Source organism: Ranitomeya variabilis, chromosome 3 (genome assembly GCF_051348905.1).
Source record: "Ranitomeya variabilis isolate aRanVar5 chromosome 3, aRanVar5.hap1, whole genome shotgun sequence".
Classification (NCBI taxonomy): Eukaryota; Metazoa; Chordata; class Amphibia; order Anura; family Dendrobatidae; genus Ranitomeya; species Ranitomeya variabilis.
In genome coordinates this window covers 462,989,047-463,014,739 of record NC_135234.1, presented here as the reverse complement: position 1 = coordinate 463,014,739, position 25,693 = coordinate 462,989,047, and the positions used below count along the sequence as shown (strand labels likewise).

At 43.5% G+C, this 25,693-nt stretch overlaps 1 protein-coding gene across 5 annotated transcripts in view; it reads right to left on the bottom strand.

Annotated features, from left to right (window-relative positions):
• NPAS2 (neuronal PAS domain protein 2) overlaps nt 1-25,693 on the bottom strand; it is a 170,210-nt gene that overhangs the window by 42,175 nt on the left and 102,342 nt on the right. For all 5 annotated transcript variants that reach the window (XM_077296614.1, XM_077296617.1, XM_077296618.1 and 2 more), the window contains exons 7-11: nt 20,698-20,811; nt 16,231-16,349; nt 5,474-5,556; nt 5,115-5,221; nt 2,971-3,118 (exon numbers count right to left, since the gene is read on the bottom strand). In XM_077296614.1, coding sequence (XP_077152729.1) covers nt 2,971-3,118; nt 5,115-5,221; nt 5,474-5,556; nt 16,231-16,349; nt 20,698-20,811 — 571 coding nt within the window. The remainder of the gene's footprint in view (nt 1-2,970; nt 3,119-5,114; nt 5,222-5,473; nt 5,557-16,230; nt 16,350-20,697; nt 20,812-25,693) is intronic.

Genomic DNA, 25,693 nt, shown 5'->3' with positions numbered 1-25,693 from the left:
AAAATGCTATTAACCTGCAGATATGGGGTTAATCTGCAGGCTAACAGCATTACTAACCTGCCAGGCACCTACACTTAGCCGAATGCTATGGGGAGAATATGAACTTTGTTCTCCCCACATCGTTCCGTTTCAGTCATGGGGGCAGCACCGTCGCTGGTTCAGTCACCGCTCTGAGAATATAGAGATGCGGCTGTTACCGTGCCCCTGTCCCAGACTAACATTGGCCCTGCATTGGGGTTAGCTGTCAGTCAGGACCGGGGGCATTCCCTAATACCATAAGATAAGCAGGTCATTTCGCAAACAATTCAAGGGTCTGTTCATATCAGTTGTCCTAATAATGGAAGTACTGAATCTATTACACGCAGACACCAGACTTGATGCTTGTCCTTTTTGGCTCTGTTTGACAGAGGCTTATTGATATGTCTATTAAGAAACTAATCAGCATAGAATATTTGCTTTCAAATGACGTATTGTTAAAAGGAGATTGTCAGTAGTGATGAGTGAATGTGCGCAGATAAGGTGTTATCTGAGTATCTTGAGCGTGCTCGGATAGTCCCTGTGGCTTTATGTTTTGTGGCAGTAGACAGCTGCTGCACATTTGGGGATTCCTTAACAAACAGGCAATCCCTGCATGATTGAGGCCGTTTATCACCTCAAAACATGAAGCCACAGGGACTCGAACATATTATCTGAGCATGCTCAAGATACTCAGATAACACCTTATCTGTGCACATTCACTCATCACTAATTGTCAGCTCTGAAATACAATCAGTATTAGGCCATGTGCACACGTTCAGGATTGTTAGCGTTTTTTTCGCGTTTTTTTTCGCTATAAAAACGTGATAAAAACGCGAAAAAAACGCTAACATATGCCTCCTATTATTTACAAGGTATTCCGCATTTTTTGTGCAAATGTTGCGATTTTTTCCGCGAAAAAATCGCATAGCGGAAAAAAAAGCAACATGTTCATTAAGGGTATGTGCACACGTTGCGGATTTCTTGCAGAAAATTCCTGAAGAAAACCTGAAATTTTCTGCAAGAAATCCGCATTTTTTTTTTTGCGTTTTTTTTCCGTTTTTTTCGCGTTTTTTTAGCATTCTGCAAGCGTAATTAGCTTGCAGAATGCTAAAGTTTACCAAGCGATCTGTAGCATCGCTTGGAAAACTGACTGACAGGTTGGTCACACTTGTCAAACATAGCGTTTGACAAGTGTGACCAACTTTTTACTATAGATGCAGCTTATGCAGCATCTATAGTAAAAGATAGAATGTTAAAAATAATAAAAAAAATAAAAAAATGCTTATACTCACCCAGACATCTCCTCAGCGGCGTCCGTTCCTCTTTCTCTAGCTGGCGTGTGCGCACAGGACCTTCCGTGACGTCACGGTCCGGTCACGTGAGCGGTCACATGACCGCTCACGACCAATCACAGGACAGTGACGTCATTCGGCGAGGTCCTTCAGCGCACACCAGCTACAGGAACCAGCCAGCGTGCAGCACAGAGGCGGGAACACAGCGCCGGACATCGAGGGTGAGTATAGGACTGTTTTTTATTTTATTTCTTATTTTTTTACCAATTATATGGTGCCCAGTGCGTGGAGGAGAGTCTCCTCTCCTCCACCCTGGGTACCAACCGCACATAATCTGCTTACTTCCCGCATGGTGTGCACAGCCCCGTGCGGGAAGTAAGCAGATCAATGGACCCCTAGGTGTGCGGAATCCCCGCAATTCCGCATTTTTAATGAACATGTTGCTTTTTTTTCCGCTATGCGATTTTTTCGTGGAAAAAATCGCAACATTTGCACAAAAAATGCGGAATACCTTGTAAATAATAGGAGGCATATGTTAGCGTTTTTTTCGCGTTTTTATCACGTTTTTATAGCGAAAAAAACGCGAAAAAAACGCTAACAATCCTGAACGTGTGCACATGGCCTAAAAATGCGGAATTGCGGGGATTCCGCACACCTAGGGGTCCATTGATCTGCTTACTTCCCGCACGGGGCTGTGCCCACGATGCGGGAAGTAAGCAGATTATGTGCGGTTGGTACCCAGGGTGGAGGAGAGGAAACTCTCCTCCACGCACTGGGCACCATATAATTGGTAAAAAAATAAGAAATAAAATAAAAAACAGTCCTATACTCACCCTCGATGTCCGGCGCTGTGTTCCCGCCTCTGTGCTGCACGCTGGCTGGTTCCTGTAGCTGGTGTGCGCTGAAGGACCTCGCCGAATGACGTCACTGTCCTGTGATTGGTCATGAGCGGTCATGTGACCGCTCACGTGACCGGACCGTGACGTCACGGAAGGTCCTGTGCGCACACGCCAGCTAGAGAAAGAGGAACGGACGCCGCTGAGGAGATGTCTGGGTGAGTATAAGCATTTTTTTATTTTTTTTATTATTTTTAACATTCTATCTTTTACTATAGATGCTGCATAAGCTGCATCTATAGTAAAAAGTTGGTCACACTTGTCAAACGCTATGTTTGACAAGTGTGACCAACCTGTCAGTCAGTTTTCCAAGCGATGCTACAGATCGCTTGGAAAACTTTAGCATTCTGCAAGCTAATTACGCTTGCAGAATGCTAAAAAAACGCGAAAAAAACGGAAAAAAAACGCAAAAAAAAAAATGCGGATTTCTTGCAGAAAATTTCAGGTTTTCTTCAGGAATTTTCTGCAAGAAATCCGCAACGTGTGCACATACCCTTAGGCCAGGATCACACATACTCGAGATGCGGCCGAGTCTCGCAGGAGAAAACCCAGCTCTGGCGCCGACACTCCAGAGCGGAGCGTGCAGCCGCACAGCAATACATGGAGCTGCACGCTCCACTCTGGAGTGCCGGCGCCAGAGCTGGGTTTTCTCCTGCGAGACTCGGCTGTATCTCGAGTATGTGTGATCCCGGCCTAATACAGATCAGACTCCTTTTGAAGGCGGAAATTCACTTTAACAGAAAATGCTGCATAAAATACTATACCTCACAACAGAATGTGTGCAAACAATGAACTCGGGCTTGGAATTCCACTGATGGTAAGTAATATAGTAATGAGTCTGAAGCCAGATCCACTGTTGACCTTTGGTAAGAAACCGATAGGAGCACGACTTTCCTTTTCCAAACTGCATTACTTTTAAAGGAAATAAATACATTTTATTTTTTTTATAAAAAATAAGATTCCAATTCAATCTACTTTATCAAAATACTATAAATAAGCAACACATTTACAACACATAAAATGAATTAACACATTCAGTTTGTCACACCCAGTTTGTCACCCCCAGCCTGTTTTCACCTTCCTGACCAGGCCAAATTTTACAATTCTGACCAGTGTCACTTTATGAGGTAAAAACTCTAGAATGCTTCAACAAATCCAAGTGTTTCTGAGATGTTTTTACTTGACAAATTGTAATTTATTTTAGTGGTAAATGTTGGTCGAATTATTTTGCGTTTATTTCTGAAAATGTCAGAATTTTGGTGAAAATTTTTAAAATTTCTCAATTTTCAAACTTTTAATTTGTATGCACTTAAACCAGATTGTTATATCACACAAAATAGTCAATAAACAACATTTCCCACAAGTCTACTTTACATCATCATCATTTTTGACACATTTTTTTGTTGTTAGGAAGTTAGAAGGTTAAACGTTTATCAGCAATTTCTCATTTTTTACAATAAGATTACAAAACCATTTTTTGAAAGGAACATATCATGTTTGAAGTGACTTTGAGAAGCCTCTATGACAGAAAATACCCAAAAGTGACACCATTTAAAAACTGCACCACTCAAGGTGTTCAAAACTACATTCAAGAAGTTTGTTAACCCTACTGAAAGCCCCCAAGGTGCCAAAACAGCAAAAGAAAAAAAAAAAAAACTAAAAGTGACCCCATTTTGAAAAGTGAATGCCTTGAGGAATTATCTTGTGGTGTAGTGAGCATTATAAACCAACTGATGATTCATAAGTGTTATAACATTGAGACATATAAATTAAAAATGTGGGGTTTTTTTAAATGTTGTTTTAACCCGCAAATTTTCATTTTCACAAAGGTAACAATTTCTCCTGAGTACACCAGTACCCCATATGTGGTGGAAAAGCACTGTTTAGGCACGCAGCAGGGCTCGGATGGGAAGGAGCACCGTTTGACTTTTGAAACGCAAAATTGGCTGGAATAGATAGCAGACTCTATGTCACGTATGCAGATGATGTGATGCTGATGTGCACAAACTGTGGAAACCCCCTGCAAGTGACCCCATTTTAGAAGCTATAGCTTTCAAGGAATTTACCTAGAGGTTTGGTAGGCACTTTGAACCCGCAGGTGCTTCACAGAATTGAATGGAGCCATAAAGATACAAAAAAAAAAAAAAAAATTCCCAAAATTGTTCATTTTCACAAGGGTATTAGTAGAAAATAAACCATATAATTTGTTGAGCAATTTCTCCTGAATACACCGATACCCTATAGCTGGAGGAAAACAACTGTTTGGGCACCCAGCAGAGCTTGGAAGGGAAGGAGCGCTATTTGAATTTTCGAGCACAGATTTGGCAGGAATTTGAAGAGCCACCATGGTGCCAAAAGAGCAGAAACCACCCAAATGTGACCCCATTTGGAAAGTAAACGTCTTCAGGAATTTATCTACTGGTGTAATGAGCATTCTAAACTCACAGACGATTCACAGAATTGTCTAACACCAGGCTGCAGAAATGAAAAATTATTTTTTTTCAAAAGGGCTATTAGGATGAATCACATAATTTTTTACGCAATTTCTCCTGAGTTCGCCAATACCCCATATGTGGTTAGAAACTTCTTTTCAGGCAGAGTGATCTGAATCGTGCTAACGCATGGAACTATAGCTACATCTCAGAACCCCCAGCAATCATACATTTATCTTCTATTCTGTGGAGTCCAGTGGGAGGTCCTATACAGTAATTGACAGCTATCTCTATAAGCACATCTATGCACATAAGTTTGCCAATCAAACAATAAATCTGATAACTGTACTCCTAAGTAAGCTGAGAAGTAGAAACTTCAATGAGAAAAATTGCATCATACCAAAGCTGTCCCACAAATTACTATATATGTAGACGTCATGACTACACCATATATATACTATGATGAGAGCACTTACAATGTTCGTGACATTTTGCTAATATATCTAGGTCATCTACATGATAATAATCATATCCTGATGTTCCAAGAACCTCAAAAGGTAAGTATCCTATAATTGGAGGAGCCCTGTATGGAAGAAGAAAACAAATGCTTATAGGGATTTTGCTTTTTTTGTTTCTATTTGTATATGTATGGTGCGTATTCTAGCATTAGATAATTAGAACTATTATTGTATTACATTACAAAATGCAGACATAGTTGTAAAATTGCACAACTGTTAGACAACTGAAATTCTTCATCTGAAACCTTCTACTGAGACAGTTTAGAAGTACAGTAAGACACAAGTACCAGTGCTTTGGCCCATGGACTTATACTCACCTGTGATCGAGAGATAGAAATTTCCATTCAAGACTATGTCTTGATGTAAATTCTTCAAATGAATCCTCCACAGTACACATTTCCTAGAAATTAAAAGAAAAAGCCGTTTTCTCTTTGCATTACACAAAATAATAGCTCAAATTACTATCACAGGATATATGGGCGAAACCTGCAATGCAATTGATGCAACTCTTAGGCCGGCCTCACACTCAGCGTATGTACATACGGTCCGTTTTTTACGGCCGTAATACGCAGAAAAGTCCCCAAAATAGTGGTCCGTATGTCATCCGTAGGCAGGGTGTGTCAGCGTATTTTGCGCATGGCATCCTCCGTATGTAATCCGTATGGCATCCGTACTGCGATATTTTCTCGCAGGCTTGCAAAACCGACATCTAATGGATTTATGTGCTCAAATGTTCGGTAAAACATATATACAGTATATATATATATATATATATATATATATATATATATATATATATATATCATTGAGACACATATATATACTGTATATTCTGTATTTATATTTAATTCTGCGCGATATATGTGAAAAGCCGGTAATTCAATTGCCGGCTTTTCATTTCTCCTTCCCAAACCCGACATGATATGAGACATGGTTTACATACAGTAAACCATCTCATATCCCCTTTTTTTTTGCATATTCCACATTACTAATGTTAGTAGTGTGTATGTGCAAAATTTGGGCGCTGTAGATTGTAAAATAAAGGGTTAAATGGCGGAAAAAATTGGCGTGGGCGCCCGCGCAATTTTCTCCACCAGAGTGGTAAAGCCAGTGACTGAGGGCAGATATTAATAGCCTAGAGAGGGTCCATGGTTATTGGCCCCCCTGGCTACAAACATCTGCCCGAGGCCACCCCAGAAAAGGCACATCTGGAAGATGCGCCTATTCTGGCACTTGGCCACTCTCTTCCCACTCCCGTGTAGCAGTGGGATATGGGTTAATGAAGGGTTAATGTCACCTTGCTATTGTAAGGTGACATTAAGCCAGAATAATAATGGAGAGGCGTCAATTATGACACCTATCCATTATTAATCCAATGGTATGAAAGGGTTAAAAAAACACACACATTATTAAAAAGTATTTTAATGAAATAAACACACAGGTAGTTTTAATATTTTATTGCTCTCTCAATCCACCTTAAGACCCTCGCTCTGAAAAATAATAAACCAACAATATACATACCCTCCGATGATCTGTAACGTCCCACAAGGTAAATCCATCTGAAGGGGTTAAATCATTTTACAGCCAGGAGCTGTGCTAATGCACTCGCTCGTGCCTGTAAACCCCGGGTACTGAAAGGAAAGCTGGGTGATCTGTAGTTACCTTGAGTTGCGGTGATGCGCCCTCTTCTGGATGTCCTCATATGAACTCGAGCGTGGGAACTTTTCCAAGGCTCCAGTTCATTAGGACATCCAGCAGAGGGTGCATCACCGCAACTCAAGGTAACTACAGATCATCCAGCTTTCCTTTCAGTACCCGGGGTTTACAGGCACGAGCGAGTGCATTAGCACAGCTCCTGGCTGTAAAATGATTTAACCCCTTCAGATGGATTTACCTCGTGGGACGTTACAGATCATCGGAGGGTATGTATATTGTTGGTTTATTATTTTTCAGAGCGAGGGTCTTCAGGTGGATTGAGAGAGCAATAAAATATTAAAACAACCTGTGTGTTTATTTCATTAAAATACTTTTTAATAATGTGTGTGTGTTTTTTTAACCCTTTCATACCATTGGATTAATAATGGATAGGTGTCATAATTGACGCCTCTCCATTATTAATCTGGCTTAATGTCACCTTACAATAGCAAGGTGACATTAACCCTTCATTACCCCATATCCCACCGCTACACGGGAGTGGGAAGAGAGTGGCCAAGTGCCAGAATAGGCGCATCTTCCAGATGTGCCTTTTCTGGGGTGGCTGGGGGCAGATGTTTGTAGCCAGGGGGGGGCCAATAACCATGGACCCTCTCTAGGCTATTAATATCTGCCCTCAGTCACTGGCTTTACCACTCTGGGGGAGAAAATTGCGAGGGAGCCCACTGTTGTGAATTCCGTTCTCGGGCTCCCTCCTGTGGTCATGAGTGGTACTGTGTGAGTTTGTTCTTGGGCTCCCTCTGGTGGCCTTTAGCGATATGGCTGGTCTTGGCTGGGCTCAGCTGTTTCATCTCCTGCTAGGCTGGGCCTATTTAACTCACCTGGACCTTTACTTGTCGCCTGCTGTCGGTGTGTTCAGTCCTGATCCTGTGCTCTCCTGAATATTCCTTGTGACCAGTCTCCTGCTATGAGAAGCTAAGTTTGCTTGTTCAGTTTCTCATTGTTTCCTTGAAAACGTTTCTCATTGTATTATGAGTTCAGCCCAGCTTGATTTTATGTGATTTATTGCTTGCTGGTTAGTTCTGGGGTGCAGAGTGCGCCCCTCACATCGTGAGTCGGTGTGGGGGTTCTTGTATTCTCTGCATGGTTTACTTTTGATAGCTTTTGTACTGACCACACAGACACCTATCTATTATCTGCCTATCTAGTATTAGCGGGCCTCATTTGCTAAACCTGTTTCATCTCTACGTTTGTGTTTTCCCCTTAACTCACCGTTATTATTTGTGGGGGGCTATCTAAAACTTTGGGGATATTTCTCTGAGGCAAGTGAGGTCTTTGCTTTCTCTCTAGGGGTAGTCAGTTTCTCAGGCTGTGACGAGGCGTCTAGGTTTTCAGGTAACGCTCCACAGCTGCCTTTAGTGTGTTTGGATAGGATCAGGATTGCGGTCAGTATAGCTTCCACATCCCCAGAACTTGTCCTATATATTCAGGGTATATGTGTCAGGTCAGTTTGAGATCCTACCACCAGGATCATAACAGCCCACGCCAATTTTTTCCGCCATTTAACCCTTTATTTTACAAGCTACACCGCCCAAATTTTGCACATACACACTACTAACATTAGTAGTGTGGAATATGCAAAAAAAAAAGGGATATGAGATGGTTTACTGTATGTAAACCATGTCTCATATCCTGTCGGGTTTGTGAAGGAGAAATGAAAAGCCGGCAATTGAATTACCGGCTTTTCACTAACACCGCTGCGTATTTCTCGCAAGTCACACTGCTGGTCCGTGTGGAATCCGTATTTTTCTTGCCCCCATAGACTTTCATTGGCGATTTTTTTGCGCAATACGGTGACAAACGCAGCATGCTGAGATTGTCTACGGCCATACAAGACCGTATATTACGGATGCGTAATATACGGCAGATAGGAGCTGGGCCATAGAGATTCATTGGGCCGTGTGTAATGCGTATTTTACGGACGTAGTTTATGCGCTCATACGTCCGTAAAACTCGCTAGTGTGAGGCCGGCCTTAGGCTATGTGTGCATGTTGAGTATTTGCTTGCAGAAATTTCTACAAGGTTTCTGCATCTCTTGGGAGCAAATATGCTGTGGAAAAATGTGCGTTTTAGCCGCGTTTTTGCACACACAAACTTACACACACATTGTCACCAGCCTATGTAGGAGCATTAACAGAACAAACCTACATAAATTGTAACCAGACAGCAACTGTTAATTTTAAAGAAAATAAAAATAGCATGAGCTCCCTTGTAATTTTAATAACCAGCAGAGAGAAATCCGACGGCTGAGAGCTGATGTTAATATTCTGGTTCGGAGCCATTAGCCATAAAGGTTCACCGCAGTTCAAATTCACTGCAGTGAAGTTCTCCCAGTGAACTGTGGTGAACTCGCCTCTGCACCATGCGACTTTCTCACGGTGCTAGCGAGGATATCACCAAGGTCATCCCAGTTCTGCCCAGCTGGGAACGCAGCCTCAGTAACATCCCCGCTAGTGGCTGCGCTCGCAGCAGCTCATTCACCAGTGGATTTCAGCCAGGATGGTTTCATCTTGGCACCGTCTAGATTGCAAACTGTTTATTCCCCTAGACATGGATTATGGTATGGGCCAGAAGGACGGATAGGTGAGGGATGTGGTTGTTATTTTGTTTTATTACATTAGACAAGGGCTTCGGTGGAATTAGGCATTAGGTAAGTATAACTGTGTTTGTTATTTTTAAATAAAAAAGTAAAAGTGTGTTTTGTTTTATTTGAAATAAAGGACTTTATTCTGGCTGTGTCTTTATTTACCATATAATTATAGGATTAGTAATAGATAGGTGTCTAAAAAACTCCTCTCCATTAGTATTCCATGGGCTTGATGTCACCTGACAAAACAAAGGTTTTACAGGGCAAGTGGGAAGAGCCGGGCAAAGCGCCAAAATTGGCACATCTAATAGATGCGCCTTTTGTGGGTTGCCGTGGGCAGCTATTTTTAGGCTGGAGGGGGCCAATATCCATGGCTCCTTACCAGCCTGAGAATATCAGCCTCAGCTGTCTGCTATAGCAAGGCTGGTGGTCAAAAATGAGGGGACCCCATGCCGTTTTTTAAAATTATTTATTTAAATAATTTAAAAAAACAGTGTGATGACCCCTCTATTCTTGATAACCAACCTTGCTGAAGCTGATAGCTGAGGGTTGCAGCCCCCAGCTGTGAGTTTTATCTGGCTGGTTATCAAAAATATGGGGGAACCCACACAGAGTTTTTTTTAATTATTTGTTTACAGCGCAGGAGCATGCTGATGAATACTCTGTTATTAGCTGCAGCAGGAGCCGGATGATGGTAGCGGTAGTCCCATCAGCCGACACCAGTGACCGGAGGTGAACTTTATACTTCCGATCACAGCTGCTGGCTTACCTGTTTTTTTGACAGCATTGGAACCACAGCTCTCTGACTGGCGGGAATGGTTTCACTGCCGATCAGAAGCGGTGTTTGCCACGCTTTCATGCACATGACAGCATGGAAAACAAGGTATTGTTGGGCTCCCCATTCAAGTGAATGGGGTTCAGGTATGCTGATCAGTGTCTCTGTTGGCTGATAGGCTGTATGGATGCATCATGCAACCATGCAGCCTGCCATCTAGAGGTAGCAGAGCTGACCGTGATTTCGCATCCTGCTGTCCTTGACTTTTCTGCAGAAAATACACTGCAAAAAATTCAACTTTATTTTCAGTGTTTTTTCACCATCCATTCAAGTCAATGGGTAAAAAATGCTGAAAAAACGTTGAAAGAAGTGACATGCTCTATGTCAAAATAACGCTGCAAAGCACAAAATCCTGATGACAAAAAACCCAATGTGTGTGCATGAGATTTCTGAAATCTCATAAGCTTTACTGGTACTGTAAAAAGCAGCTACAAATTAGCCTAAAAAAGCAGCAAAAACGCCCAGTGTGAACATACCCTTTGGATTCCATCGTGGTTTTGGCCCATTTCCGCTTGGAAAAAACTCTGCTAAAAGCCATCAAAAACTCACTGTGTGCACACAGCCTTACTGTACAACCTGAAGTTTTTTATCCCATGTCTTCTTACTGATATTTTTGAAACAAGACTATATCTTTTCTTTAACCCCTTCCCCGAAGCCTGTTTTCAGCTTCCTGACCAGGCCAATTTTTACAATTCTGACTAGAGATGAGCGAATATTGTCGGCTCCCTCCTTATTCGGCAAGCTATAGCACTTACCAAAAAAGCTGTCACACAGCCACGACACCTGATTATTGGGAACACTCCAGGTATCCGGTTTCCCGCTGTAGCTTCTTCGGTAAGCGCTATAGCTTGCCAAATAAGGAGGGAGCCGACGATATTCACTCATGTCTAATTCTGAACACTGTCACTTTATGAGGTGTGATGCAGCAATCACTAACAGGTTGGGGAATACTCGCTTGACAGCGATATAACACACAGCAAGACCGTAGTTTCTTTAACAAAAGTCTGTGCCTGGTTTATTATACCTCCATAAACCATGGTAGGTCATTTGAACATCACAGGACTGACATATAGTCCATTTCAGCTGCAGTTACATTCATACAGTTCATTATATGCATCAATGGAACATAACAACCACCGACTTGCCTGTCAGGCACACATCAGTCAGCTCCAATAGCAGATACTTCTCTGTCGTTATAACCCCCATGCAGGAGTTACATTCCTGGAGCTCCTGCTCCACACACTGACCTCCTGTCAGTCCTCTCTCCTGGGGAAGCAGTCATACTGGGATCACCGCCCTTGTGACCAAGGCACTCACAACAGTCCAAACCCGCAGAAGAAATGGTAGCTTCCCCAATGCAGTGCCGTCACAGACTCTGCACATACGGCCTCTCCATGTGCTCTTCAGGAAGTCCACTCCTTGGACCTTCCAACATACAGGTCTTCCTGTCTCACAGGACCTTAGAACACAGACCATTTAGGTCCATACACTCTCTCGCTGTGACCACACCATGGTCACATTATATACTTGTAACCACTCCCATAGGTGGGATGTGTGTGTGGCTAGTCAGACCCGCCCAGCTCTCCGACTAACCCTGTAAGCCTCCCTTTAAACTAAACCAATACAGGTCCCAGAGCAACATTATCGGCTTACAGCGCAGAGGATCTCCTCTGCGACACACACCGGCCATTTACAATAATGCTGGACGTTGTCTCACCATCATAGTTATGCCTGCAACTACCATGCATTCCCATGGCCTCAATACGCCTCAATACGCCTCCGTGCTGCAGCAAATTAGGTGGGCTCTCATCACTACAGAAATGCCAAACGTGGGCCCTAAATGTGGTTTAGGCACACTGTAGCTCAGAAGGGAGGGGGCATTTGGATTTGGGAGTGGAGAATTTGCTGAATTTCTTTTGATGAGTGAGGAGCCATTTAACTTTTCTAGAGCCTTTGTACTACCAGTAACGTGGAAGCCTACTATAATTCCATTAACAGATCTGAGTGGGGACTTGCTTTATTGTGGATTGAGTTGAAGCTTTTATTGGGAACATTTTACATAACCTTTGGGATCACATTTATCCGGCGCTCTACGCTGAGCACTTACATTGTGGTTTCCAGCTAAATCTCTGAGTGACGTGATAGATGAAACCCTCAAGGGATCCATTCACTATAATGAGGCAGCAGAGTTGCTCTGGACTCCATCTGGCCTCTGTTCAGCAGTGTCCTTTTCAGAAGTGCACAAAACTGTGGCTGACGGCACTTTTATGGATTCCTAAAAGGACAGAAACTTCTGGATCACAGGTCCTATGGCATCCACAGTGCCTCCATTTGCCTCACTATAGGGACTCTTCCACCAAGGGTTCTGTTTCAATCACATATTTCAGAGATTTACACGGAAAATCCGATGTAAGCATTCAGCGAAGAGCGCGGGATAAATGTGCGCCGAGCCTTACTGCGATCTTTGGGAGGCAGAATGAAAAAATCAACAGCATGTGAAGAATTGTTTTTTTATTTTTTTACACCATTCCTCGTGTGGTATAAGTGATTAGGTGACTTTATTCTTCGGGTCGGTGCAATTGCAGCAATAACAGATTTATATCGGGTTTTCATGTTTGGCTGCTTTCAGAACCTAAAAGATGCTTTTTATTGTGAAAATAGTAATTTTTTCTATAAAATAGTTTTTATTGTGTTAAAGCGCCAAAACATAAAAACAATATAAATGAGGTATCGCTGTAATCATAATGAACCGAAGAGTAAAGCTGCCTTACTAATTTTACCACACGCAGAACGGTATTAAAAAAACACAAAAAGCAGTTCCTGAATTGCTGGTTTTTGTTTGTTCTGTCTCCCAAAAATTGGAATAGAAAGCAATCAAAAAATGTTATGTGCCCAAAAATGGTACCAATAAAAACAACAACTCGTCACACAAAAAACAAGCCATCACATGACTGTCACCCGAAATATGGAAAATCTAAAGCTGTCTGAATATTGTGATGTAAAAACTAGTTTTTGCATTGCTTAATTCTGAGAGCTATAACTTTTTATTTTTCTGCTGATGGAGCAGTATGATGGCTTGTTTTTTTTTGTGGGACAAGATGACATTTTCAGCAGTACCATTTTTATTTACATTGGTCTTTTTCATCATGTTTTATAGCACTTTTTGTTCAGTGGTATGATGGTAAGGCATTGTTTTTTGCCTCTTTTTTTACGGTGTTCATTGAAGGAGTTACCTAGTGGGACAGTTTTATAGAGCAGGTCGTTACGGATGCGGCAATACCAAATATATGTACTTTTATTGCTTTCGTTTTTTTTTAGATAAATAAATGTATTCATTGGAAAAATATTTGTTTCTTTTTTTTTCTTTATTTGGGGACTTTTAAAAAAATATTTTTACACTTTTTAATAATTTTGTAAAAACTCTTTTACATTGTCCCAGGACAGGACATCACTGTGCAGCAGGGGTGGGGAATCTTTTTTCTGCCAAGGGCCATTTGGTTATTTATACCATCCTTCGGGGGCTGTATAAACTCCACCCAAAAAGTACATCCTGACTCTGGCACTGGTTTCAGGATGTAATATTTCATTGCATGCCCTTCAGTGTTCAGTAGTGAACACTGCATGTGTGTGCTAACAGAGCAAGAAGAAATTAATGAGCTGGTTGTAATCATAATACACCTCCCTGCCCAAGAATGCAGTCCCTGAGAATCTGCTCGGGGGCCTGAAAAAAGGACATCGAGGTGGCCCTGGGGCCTGAGTTTCCTCGCCCCTGTACAGTATCAGATTGACGATCTGATGTTCTGCAATGCTTCTGCACTGCAGGGCATCAGACCAGAATCTGACAGGCAGGGAAGGAGGTGTCCCAGGCCTTGCTCTGAGCAAGCACTGTCACGCCACCTTCCCTGAAAGACCTCGTGCCATCTTGCGGCCGGGAGTCTCCATGGAGACCATAAGGACAATGCGATCGCATTGCGTTGTCCTGATGGAAGTGTGCAAGGAACCCATTTCCTGCGTGATGCTCCTCGATGTCGTTGTCACTACTGACAGGACGTCAGAGGGGTTAAATGCCCACAATCAGTGCTAGCACCAATCATGGGCGTTGCTGCGGGGTGTCAGCTCTCACATAGAGCTGTCACTCGTACCGGATCGCTGCGGTACTCAGCGTGAGGCTGTGTGATCATGCCACCGTACATATACTGCTGTTTGCGGGCACACACCTCCCGCAGAGCAGTATATGTATGGCACATGTCTGGAAGGGGTTAATATATTTCAAGAACAAGTGATTGGGATTAGTCTACTACTATGTGTAGCATAACAGCTCTACCCCAAGCAAAGAAATTGGGAGTAGCTGCAGCGCTAGACACAACAGCGTGGATAAAGAATGTTCCTCTGTCCTGTACTCAAATGAAAAGGCTATTTTTCAAGGTAAATCCCCAACATATCAGTACAAACTGAAAATGGTCTTTAAGCTTTATAAACATAATGATGTTGCTGTTTAGCCGTCATATCTTAATCCAATGTAATGTAATTTTTTTACACTTAATGAGTAGTGTTGAGCATTCCGATACTGCAAGTATCGGGTATCGGCCGATACTTGCTGTATCGGAATTTCCGATACCGAGATCCGATATTTTTGTGATATCGGGTATCGGTATCGAAACAACATTAATGTAAAAATGTGTAAAAAAGAGAATTAAAATAAAAAATATCGCTATACTCACCTCTCCGACGCAGCCGGGACCTCAGCGAGGGAACCGGCAGCGTTGTTTGTTTAAATTTCGCGCTTTTACTTGGTTACGTGAAGTCCCGGCTTGTGATTGGTCAGGGCGGCCATGTTGCCGGGACGCGGACCAATCACAGCAAGCCGTGACGAAATTACGTCACGGCTTGCTGTGATTGGTCCGCGTCCCGGCAACATGGCCGCCATTAACCAATCACAAGCCGTGACGTCATGGGAGGCTGGACATGCGCGTATTTTGAAAAGCGCGCGTGTCCAGCCTCCAGTGACGTCCCGGCAACATGGCCGCCATTAACCAATCACAAGCCGGGATGTCACGGGAGGCTGGACATGCGCGTATTTTGAAAAGCGCGCGTGTCCAGCCTCCAGTGACGTCCCGGCAACATGGCCGCCATTAACCAATCACAAGCCGGGACGTCACGGGAGGCTGGACATGCGCGTATTTTGAAAAGCGCGCGTGTCCAGCCTCCCGTGACGTCACGGCTTGTGATTGGTTAATGGCGGCCATGTTGCCGGGACGCGGACCAATCACAGCAAGCCGTGACGTAATTTCGTCACGGCTTGCTGTGATTGGTCCGCGTCCCGGCAACATGGCGCCGTGACCAATCATAAGCCGGGACGTCACTGGAGGCTGGACACGCGCGCTTTTCAAAATACGCGCATGTCCAGCCTCCCGTGACGTCACGGCTTGTGATTGGTTAATGGCGGCCATGTTGCCGGGACTCGGACCAATCACAGCAAGCCGTGACGTAATTTCATCACGGCTTGCTGTGATTGGTCCGCGTCCCGGCAACATGGCCGCCCTGACCAATCACAAGCCGGGACCTCACGTAACCAAGTAAAAGCGCGAATTTTAAACAAACAACGCTGCCGGTTCCCTCGCTGAGGTCCCGGCTGCGTCGGACAGGTGAGTATAGCGATATTTTTTATTTTAATTCTTTCTTTTACACATTAATATGGTTCCCAGGGCCTGAAGGACAGTTTCCTCTCCTTCAGACCCTGGGAACCATCAGGAATACCGTCCGATACCTGAGTCCCATTGACTTGTATTGGTATCGGGTATCGGTATCGGATTGGATCCGATACTTTGCCGGTATCGGCCGATACTTTCCGATACCGATACTTTCAAGTATCGGACGGTATCGCTCAACACTATTAATGAGGCTAAAACTGCATAAGTTATAAAGGAGTCATCACCTACCTTTAGGAACTGTGGTGTTGCCAGTCGGACTGTAGCAATGAAGCACACTTGTTTACCAAGCTGTGCTCGGTACGTTCTGGAAACCGCCCCTTCAAAGCCATTGCATGAAGATAGAGGCACTGAAATGACACCATGTATATGATAACTAGTGCCAATACAAATAGATTACCTGGTGGCATACATTTGTATAATGTGAGTGCAATTCCTTGCAAAGGTCAGAATTGAAGACTTCTAAAGCGGCCACTCATTTTTTGGTTCCAAACTCCTAATATAGTTGTAAGAGGGTGGTGCCGTTATGGACAGTAAGGAACACGCTGTCACTTTAAGAGGCTGCACCCCCTTGTCTGGTGTGATGGAATGTTCTGCTTCTCCCCTGCAATAGATTGTGTGAATGAGCTGGACTGTGCAGAGGATGGGGGTGGAGCCTGAACAGCGTGTGTGAGCTGAAGCTGCTGCAGAGAGAACTTTGTGCTGTTTTCTGCAAGAGAGGACCCCCAGCCTGTAACGGAGTGGACTTGTAAAATTTGACAGACTTTTCCAGGTGCAGCGAGAGTGGCTGTCCTGTGTGAGTTTGAGAAGCCACGAAGATACTGAGAAAGGGATTTACAGTTTCCAGGAGCACGTCCAGGACCCAGAAGCAAGGAGAAGACCACGTTTCACGGAGCTGGCAGAAAGCCGTGCACACCACCGTATTACACTGTTGGGGGCCCCCCGGGACTGGATCTCAGTCCCCAACATCACCGTGAGTTTGTTCCTGTTTTGTGCACATGTCAGGGTCTAGTGTAGGCTTCAGTAGTCAGTACACAGGAGCCATGTGGCCTGCTTAGTAGAGGCCAGAGAGGTTATACGTAGAGTAGCATCATTATTTGTTTATTGTTTACATTTACTTGTGTGACGTATGTTGATTCTGTAATAATTGGAGCACCATGCTATTTTACGGACAAGCTAAAGAATATATCTCTTGTAAATTATCTTTTGCCATTGCATACCCCTGTTTGCATCTTCCTCATCCACTTCATTCCTTGCCTTCTAATAAATCTACCCTTCGTTGTTTGCACCTCATCTTGTGTACGGTAGTCTTCCTGCACCGTGGTGGTCCCCCAGCCATCGTTTCATAGTAATCAGAATAAAACCCTGGATCATCCTCCCATCTGCAGAAATCTAACACCCATAAGCTGTATATCATATTTTTCAAGAAAGACCCTTTGTTGAAAGGAATCTGTCACTATGATCAACCCTCCTAAGCCATCTATATGGGCATGCAGGTCATAGGAAGTTGAATAAAATGATACCTTGATATCTGTGATCCGATGTCTTATTCCAGAGAAATCCACATTTTTCTTATATGTAATTGAGCTGTTAAGATCAATGGGCCGGACACTGATCTCCATGAGAATCTGCCTCCAGAGCTTATTTTAAATAAACGTGGGCGTTACCAGTGTGACATGTAATGGCTGACAGTCTATTCTCCTGATCTACATGTCTCATACTGGTAACACCCCATTTCATTTAAATAATCTCTGGAGACAGATTCTCATGCAGATCAGTGTCCGGCCCATAGATCTTAACAGCTCATTTACATATTAAGAAAAATATGAGTTTCTCTGGAATAAGACAAACAGATTTCAGATATCAAGGTATCATTTTATTCAAAATCCGAAGACCTACATGACCATATAGATGGTTTAGGAGGGTTGACCTTATTGCCAGATTCCCTTTATCCTGTTTAATTTATCAACCATAGCAACACTGTGCGGAGGAGAGTTTCACAGAGCAGTATTTTGACCGGTATTATTACAGTGTGGTCTTACCCAAAGGCTGGGTTTACATGGGTGTATGAAAATTGGCCATTTTATAGCCAGAAAAAACGGACGTCAAATACAGTTTCCTGTTTCCTATCAGCAACGAATCCATCAAAAACGCGTGACATACACATGGTGATCGTTTTTTACTCACCCATTGCCTCATAATGATGGAAATACAGATCAAGTAATGCATTCTGTGATTTCTTACAGCCAGACCAGTGGTTTGTGTGTAACATTATCCATGTGGACCATGCTTTGCATGTGGACAGTGCACGGACGATTAATGCGTTCATCTGATTGAGTCCTGAAAGGGAATCTGTCACTAGGATACTGTCACCTATTCTGAGAGCAGCATAATGCAGAGGCAGGCTGTTTTATCAGCGGCAGATTATCACTGGAGGACTTGCAAACTTGCAAATAAGTAGTCTTCTATATTCATGAGCTCTGTATAACCACGCCCCCACCACCGATAGGCAGCTTTCTGCCTATGCACAGTGTACACAGAAAACTGCCAATCAGTGGTGGGTGAGGGTCGGACTAATTTGAGCTCAGCATTCAGAGAACTGGTAGATCTGTAAGAGATTTTATAGAATCTACACTAAGCATCCTAGTAAGTGATACATCACTGGAATCAGGGTCTCTGCCTCTACATCATGCTGCTCTCTGATAGGATAGTATAGTCCTGGTGACAGATTCCCTTTAAAACACAGATGAAGAGCAAGAAAGTCTGAAGCTGTTTGTTTATTTGGTCTCCTATTCTCCTGTATCTCTAAACCAGAATACAACCTTAAGTATGAGGGATACATAATACAACAATAGTTTACACAAATGCTACACTTTTTTGGCATTTGGATATAAGTTATAGTTGTATGCAAGCCAAGTAGTTATGTCCCGTAAAATAAGAACAAGTTGCCTGATACAATAAATCATTTAAAAAAAAAAATGTGATTCTTGCATAAACATGAACCAAAGTAAAAAGCCAAAATGAGAACTACAGTCTGCCTCTGCTTTGAATTGTTCTGCTACAAAGGGTTTCATGCGATATATTAGGCGACCGTTCTTCGTACACAATTCTGCATTCCTCCCGCTACTATTTTCTTTACATGCTAAAAACATGCTTTAGGCCTCAGAGGTGAAACGAGGGCAATGAATATCTCCGCCCAAAGGGGACGGGAAGGAGATGCAGTGCGGTTTCTGGAAGGCACGCTGAGGAATTTCTACAGAGGATGACCTATTTGGAAAGACACCAGTGGCATTACAATTGCTGGCGCATGGAATAAATCACAGCAAAGAATAGAAAATAATGATCAGATTACGCTCAGGCTTGTGTTGTTATATACATAGGAAAAGAATGTTTCTGAGGACCAGTGCAAAAGTCTCGCTAACTAGTGACACGTAACTAGCATAAGGAGACAAAGATCACCATTTCCTACTATTAAATAGGTAAAGCCATACAAGTCGTTAATAAGGAACATAATGCTAAAACAGAAGACTTAAAGGGGTTGTCCGGTCTTCTAATAAAAGTCTACAGTCACTCTAAGTTACTGCAGACTTCTGAATCCTTACAGTGTGCACAATGCCTGCTGTTAGGATTCTCCAGAATTGCCAGTGAGAGCAGGAGGTCACGTAAACGCAGGTATGCGATATACATAATCTTGCCACATTCCAACTAGATGTCCTCACTCAATTCACTTGTATTAAGTAACTCCAATGTCACGCTGTGAGGGTCATCAATAAGGAAGCTCCCTGAAGCTGGGACCCTAACTATCCCTGTCTTGGGGGTACTCTTAAAGGTAGAGAGGCCTGTGTCTCTGACCTTACTATGCTCCTGTAAAAATCCTAAACTGTCCCCTCTCATACCCCATGAGGCATGGGACAGAAATGTAATGTAAAGAAGTCACAAAGATAAAAAAGGGATAAGAGTAAACATCTATCATACAACAACAGTAACTGACAATAGGGAGGAGGATAGGGACTGGGAGTAAGAAACTAAATAATAACAATCTTTATTTATATAGCTCCAACATATTCCGCAGCGCTTTACAATTTAACAATTCAATTCAATTAAATGGGAAAAGGGATCAGGAGATAAACACCCACGTACAACAGCAAACTACAGAACACCACAATTCCAACTCCAAAATTTCAACTACCGTAAATGTGTCCCTGTTCTATGGATAATCCTCTTTTTGCATTTTATATCCTCACCAAATGGGCTGGTCATTGCTGCTGTCCTGCAGTCTTGGCGGAATATGCAAAATGCTCACAAGCTCTTTAATGAGCATTATTAGATGTTTGGCAGACATTTATTAAGAGATTTGAGTCATGAATTTGCATGTTATTTTCATTCATACACATGATGTACCCTCACCCAGTTACATTTTAATAATGGAAAAGGTACAAAAAGCAGCTTCCAGTTCGAAAAGCTATATTTTTTTAAATGATGGATTTTCTTTCAGCGCCATACTGACTTGAATATATTCAAAATGGTTGCTCACTTTATTATAACCTTATTTTTCCACTGTCCTGTCCGAAGAACTGATGCTCCTAAAGGGCCAGAGGTGCTCTTTTATATCAACTGATTTGGCACATATTAAACTTTTCAAGAATTAATTAAAAAATATAATAGACCATCTGAAAAATTAAATAATGTAATACTTACCGTTGCTACAGGAGCGGAAGTTTCCCATAAACTTTATATATTCATATGTTGGAAATTCTTTGGGATTCAGAGTTCCTCTCAAAAGATGACAACAAAATTCCAGACTGCTGTCAGCTTTATAGAAAAAAAAGAAGACCATTAGAAAAGTCTAAAAAAAAGTGGCAATTAAATGCTTCAAAAACCATATAAAGAATAAAAATGTAAAATGTCTGAACATATTAGCTGTTTTTAATATGTAACTAGAAAATCTTTGATATTCATTTTTTAATTCTGGATATTGGAGGTGGAGACAAACAAGTCTTAGGTTATTATATAAAATACCTTTCCTATATAAATATTACATTTTTAGTACCCTGCGACTAAGTTAATCAGATCCATCTAAGGCTGGTTTCACATTTGCGGTTGTGTCCGCAGCGTTTGTACCGCATATATCCGCATGCGTTTTGTATTCCTATATTTAACATTAAGAATGCATGCGTTTTTGCTTTTTCGCGTTTTGCCGCATTTGACGACGCATGCGTCGTTTCGTCGTTTGCGGCTTGGCGCGGAAATGCAACATGTAGTAATTTTTAGAGGTGTCAATTTGCCACCTTGAAACGCATGCGGTCGATTGCGCAAGGATTGCGACAAAAAAACGCATTGCTGTCTATATGAACGCATGCGTTTACAAGCACATGCGTTTGGTTGCGTTCATGAACGCATGCGTTCCACAAGAGAAAAACATGTCTAGACACTGGTAAGCCACCCCCCACATACAAGGTGATAAAGGGAGGGTGTGGACAGTTGCAGGTCACTTCTCAACAGACAGCCAAGCAGAGCAGACAGACCACAGCACCTTGGAGCAAACAAGCCTCTGAACAATGTTAGTATATCATAGCCAATGCCTTTATTTTCTATTTTCTTTCTCTACATGTCCTAATTTCTGCCATTTCTTTCTTTCTACATGCATCAGAATGTCTTCTTGAGATTCTTCTCATGAGGAGTTTCTTCCTGGGCCGTCTGAAGTCGAGCATGTCAGTGAGGTGAGTACTTGCCTCGTCAGATTGGTAAGTATTCACTGTCACATCTACACATGTGACAATTTGAATTTTTCTTTTTTTTAGAGCTCTTCTACTGCGGCAGAGACAGGGCAGGAGCAGCGGAGTCAAGGTCCGGTGGAAAGACGGCAGCGGGTACGTATACAAGGCTGACTGCTATCTTGAATCTTCCTTTCTTTCCATTCGTATTTCTTAACTTTTTTCTTCTGGAATCCTTTTGCATGTTGACTTTCCTATTCATGCCATTTCTCAGCATCTTTTTTCTTTCTTTTCCTTATGTTAATTGAGCAAACTTTAATGACTTTATTTAATTTTTAGGTTTCACAACAGGAGGATGATCTTATTGAGAATGACCTCCTGATCTCGCTGGTCCAGGAGCGAGTCCCGTTGTGGGACACCCGGGATCCACTGCACTCAAACAACGTCATGATCCGGCGCTTATGGAATGAGGTGGCCAAAGAGATGTGGGATGGCTGGGACAACGCCCCGACACGGGTCCGAAATGCATTTGGTAAGTATTGCACTGCAGTGTGAAGCAGCAGAGACCTTGGCCGTGCTCACTCGACTGTGTGTGATGAAAGAAACTCTCAGGAGTTTCTGTCATCTCACACAGTTGTGTGAGCATGGCCAAAAGTCCTTTTTCTGACCACAATTCTTTTTTAACAGTGGCCAAAGTCAAAACACGTTGGCGTTCGATGAAGGACCGCTTCAACAAGGACCTGCGTCAAGAGAGCCGTGTTCCCAGTGGTTCAGGAGCAAGGATCAGAAGATACAAATACCATCGAGTTCTGGCATTTTTAAGACCGGTCCTTGCCCAGAGAACGTAAGTATCACGTGCATTAGGTTGCATTGTATTGCCATAATCTGTATTTTTATATTCCACAGGATTTTGCGTCTGGTAAATATTTGATATTAATTTTCTTTTTCCTTTTTTCACAGCACATACAGCACTACTGTTGGCTCAGGTTAGGGAGCGGTCCTTCATCCGACAGCCATGGACCCGTCCCAGCCATCCAGCAGCGCAGCAGCAAGTGAGCCTTTCACACTAACTGGAGACCAGGGAGCTGGTCCATCAGGTCTTCCCCTTTCACAGTCCTCTTCCACTGCCCCTTTTTTGGGGGGCTCCTCCCGGCAGCGGCAGAGGGCTTCGGACAGGTCCCTCATGCCCGAGTTTTTGCACTTGAGCTCAGTTTTACACTAAGCAATCAAGGCTTTGGGTGACCGAATTGGATGTTTCACATAGCCTCTTGAATGCACGTATCCAGGAGGTCAGCAAAAGCCTTGACCAAGTGAAAGCCGACCTCCAGAGACCAGCACATCATTTTTTTAACAAAATTGAGCAGGGCATGTCGGAACACCTTACTCCTGATCTCCAGCTGAGTGTCATGCACGCCTGCAATGCTGCTTACGTGCAGACTATGCAGCAGAGTCGGTATTTCCAGCAGACAGTGTCGGCATATCCACCTGTGCCTTCACTGTCACGATTGTCCTCAATGCCGACCTCTGCTGCATGCCACTGCACGGCCACTTCAATTCATTCCACAGCCGGACACCACTACAGCAACACCACCATGCTGAGTGCAGTTGGACATCCCACCGCCACCACCATAACCGCTGCTCCTGCTTGGACCTCCTCCACTGACACCACGATGCAGCAGGACCCTGGCATGGCCTTCCGTACTGCCACCACCAAGATGCAGCAGGACCCTGGCATGGCCTTCCACTCTACAAGCGCTATGGACTCTGGCATGGCTGCACACTCTACGAGCACTATGGACTCTGGCATGGCTGCACGCTCTATGAGCGCTATGGACTCTGGCATGGCTGCACACTCTACGAGCACTATGGACTCTGGCATGGCTGCACGCTCTACGAGCACTATGGACTCTGGCATGGCTGCACGATCTACAAGCATAATTGACTCTGACACAGTGCAGCCGGACCCTGACAGGTCACCCACCACCATGCCACGCCATATGAGCCCACCAAGACCTCCCATAACCAGGCAAACCAAAAAAAATACACACAAAAAAAACCAGAGGACTCTTAGCATTCCTCCCCCTTCACCTCCCAATGTGTCTGTAATGTTAGGTTTGTCTCACCCTTCCAGTGCGTCTCAAGCCTCTCATGTGTCAAGCCCCATCCCCAAACTACCAGACCCCAGTAGTTTCATTGCCCCTTCTCCTGCCACCTCTGCATCGTCCACGGTTAGCCAGGCCTCAGTGCTTCACACGCAGTTAAATAAAGTTTTTTGGTTGTTAAAAAATGAATACAATTTGATTTGCCCAAATTAGGTTTGGTTTATTGTGTCTATCACCGCCGGCAACACACACCGTGCGCCAACTAAGAAACTTCGCCACACACTTACTTTTTCGGCCACATCATATCTCCAGTAGTTATAAAAAAAAAAGACTGCGGCTTTGTGTGTCTTTAGTATACAGATATGAGGTGGGCCCAAAAATATTACATGTATCTCCATAATCTCTTCTTTCTGCTTAGTCTGTGACTAGTGTGGCAGTCTGAAGAGAAAATGGTGGAAATACAGTGCAGACCTCTACTGAACAGGTCAGGTGTCAAAAAACTCATTAGTTAGGACACCTGACCTGGTGAGCATAGAACTGCCTTGTATAACCACCATTTTCTCTTCTTTGTACATAATCTATTACACACAAATTGAGGGGACAATGGTGGTCACACACTGCATATCTATGCTCACCTGCACAGGTGTCAGAAATAGTGAATTCATGAAGCTTATATGTGCATCATGAATTCATTATTTCTGACACCTGACTTGATGAGTATAGATAGTGTGACAGTGATTGTCTCTTCAGTCTGTGTGCAATGGATAAAGCAGAACAGAATCAGGATGCAATGACGTCAACAAGCTTACCACTAAAGCAACATGGCTGCCACACTAGCAGTATGTGGCCAGTGTTTTATATCAGTATTTGTAAGCCAAAACAAGGAGTGGAACAATTAGAAGTAAATTCTGATATTAATATAATAACTATCACCTTGCCTCTATCACCCACTCCTGGTTTTGGATTACAAATAGTGTTGAGCGATACCGTCCGATACTTGAAAGTATCGGTATCGGAAAGTATCGGCCGATACCGGCAAAGTATCGGATCTAATCCGATACCGATACCCGATACCAATACAAGTCAATGGGACTCAAGTATCGGACGGTATTCCTGATGGTTCTCAGGGTCTGAAGGAGAGGAAACTCTCCTTCAGGCCCTGGGAACCATATAAATGTGTAAAAGAAAGAATTAAAATAAAAAATATCGCTATACTCACCTGTCCGACGCAGCCGGGACTTCAGCGAGGGAACCGGCAGCGTTGTTTGTTTAAAATTCGCGCTATTACTTGGTTACGTGAATTCCCGGCTTGTGATTGGTCAGGTCGGCCATGTTGCCGGGACGCGGACCAATCACAGCAAGCCGTGACGAAATTACGTCACGGCTTGCTGTGATTGGTCCGCGTCCCGGCAATATGGCCGCCCTGACCAATCACAAGCCGTGACGTCACGGGAGGCTGGACACGCGCTCATTTTAAAATGGGCGCGTGTCCAGCCTCCCGTGACGTCACGGCTTGTGATTGGTTGCGCCGCGGTCAACCAATCACAAGCCGGGAGGCTGGACGCGCTCATTTTAAAATGGGCGCGTGTCCAGCCTCCCGTGACGTCACGGCTTGTGATTGGTTGCGCCGCGGTCAACCAATCACAAGCCGGGAGGCTGGACGCGCTCATTTTAAAATGGGCGCGTGTCCAGCCTCCCGTGATGTCACGGCTTGTGATTGGTCAGGGCGGCCATATTGCCGGGACGCGGACCAATCACAGCAAGCCGTGACGTAATTTCGTCACGGCTTGCTGTGATTGGTCCGCGTCCCGGCAACATGGCCGACCTGACCAATCACAAGCCGGGAATTCACGTAACCAAGTAATAGCGCGAATTTTA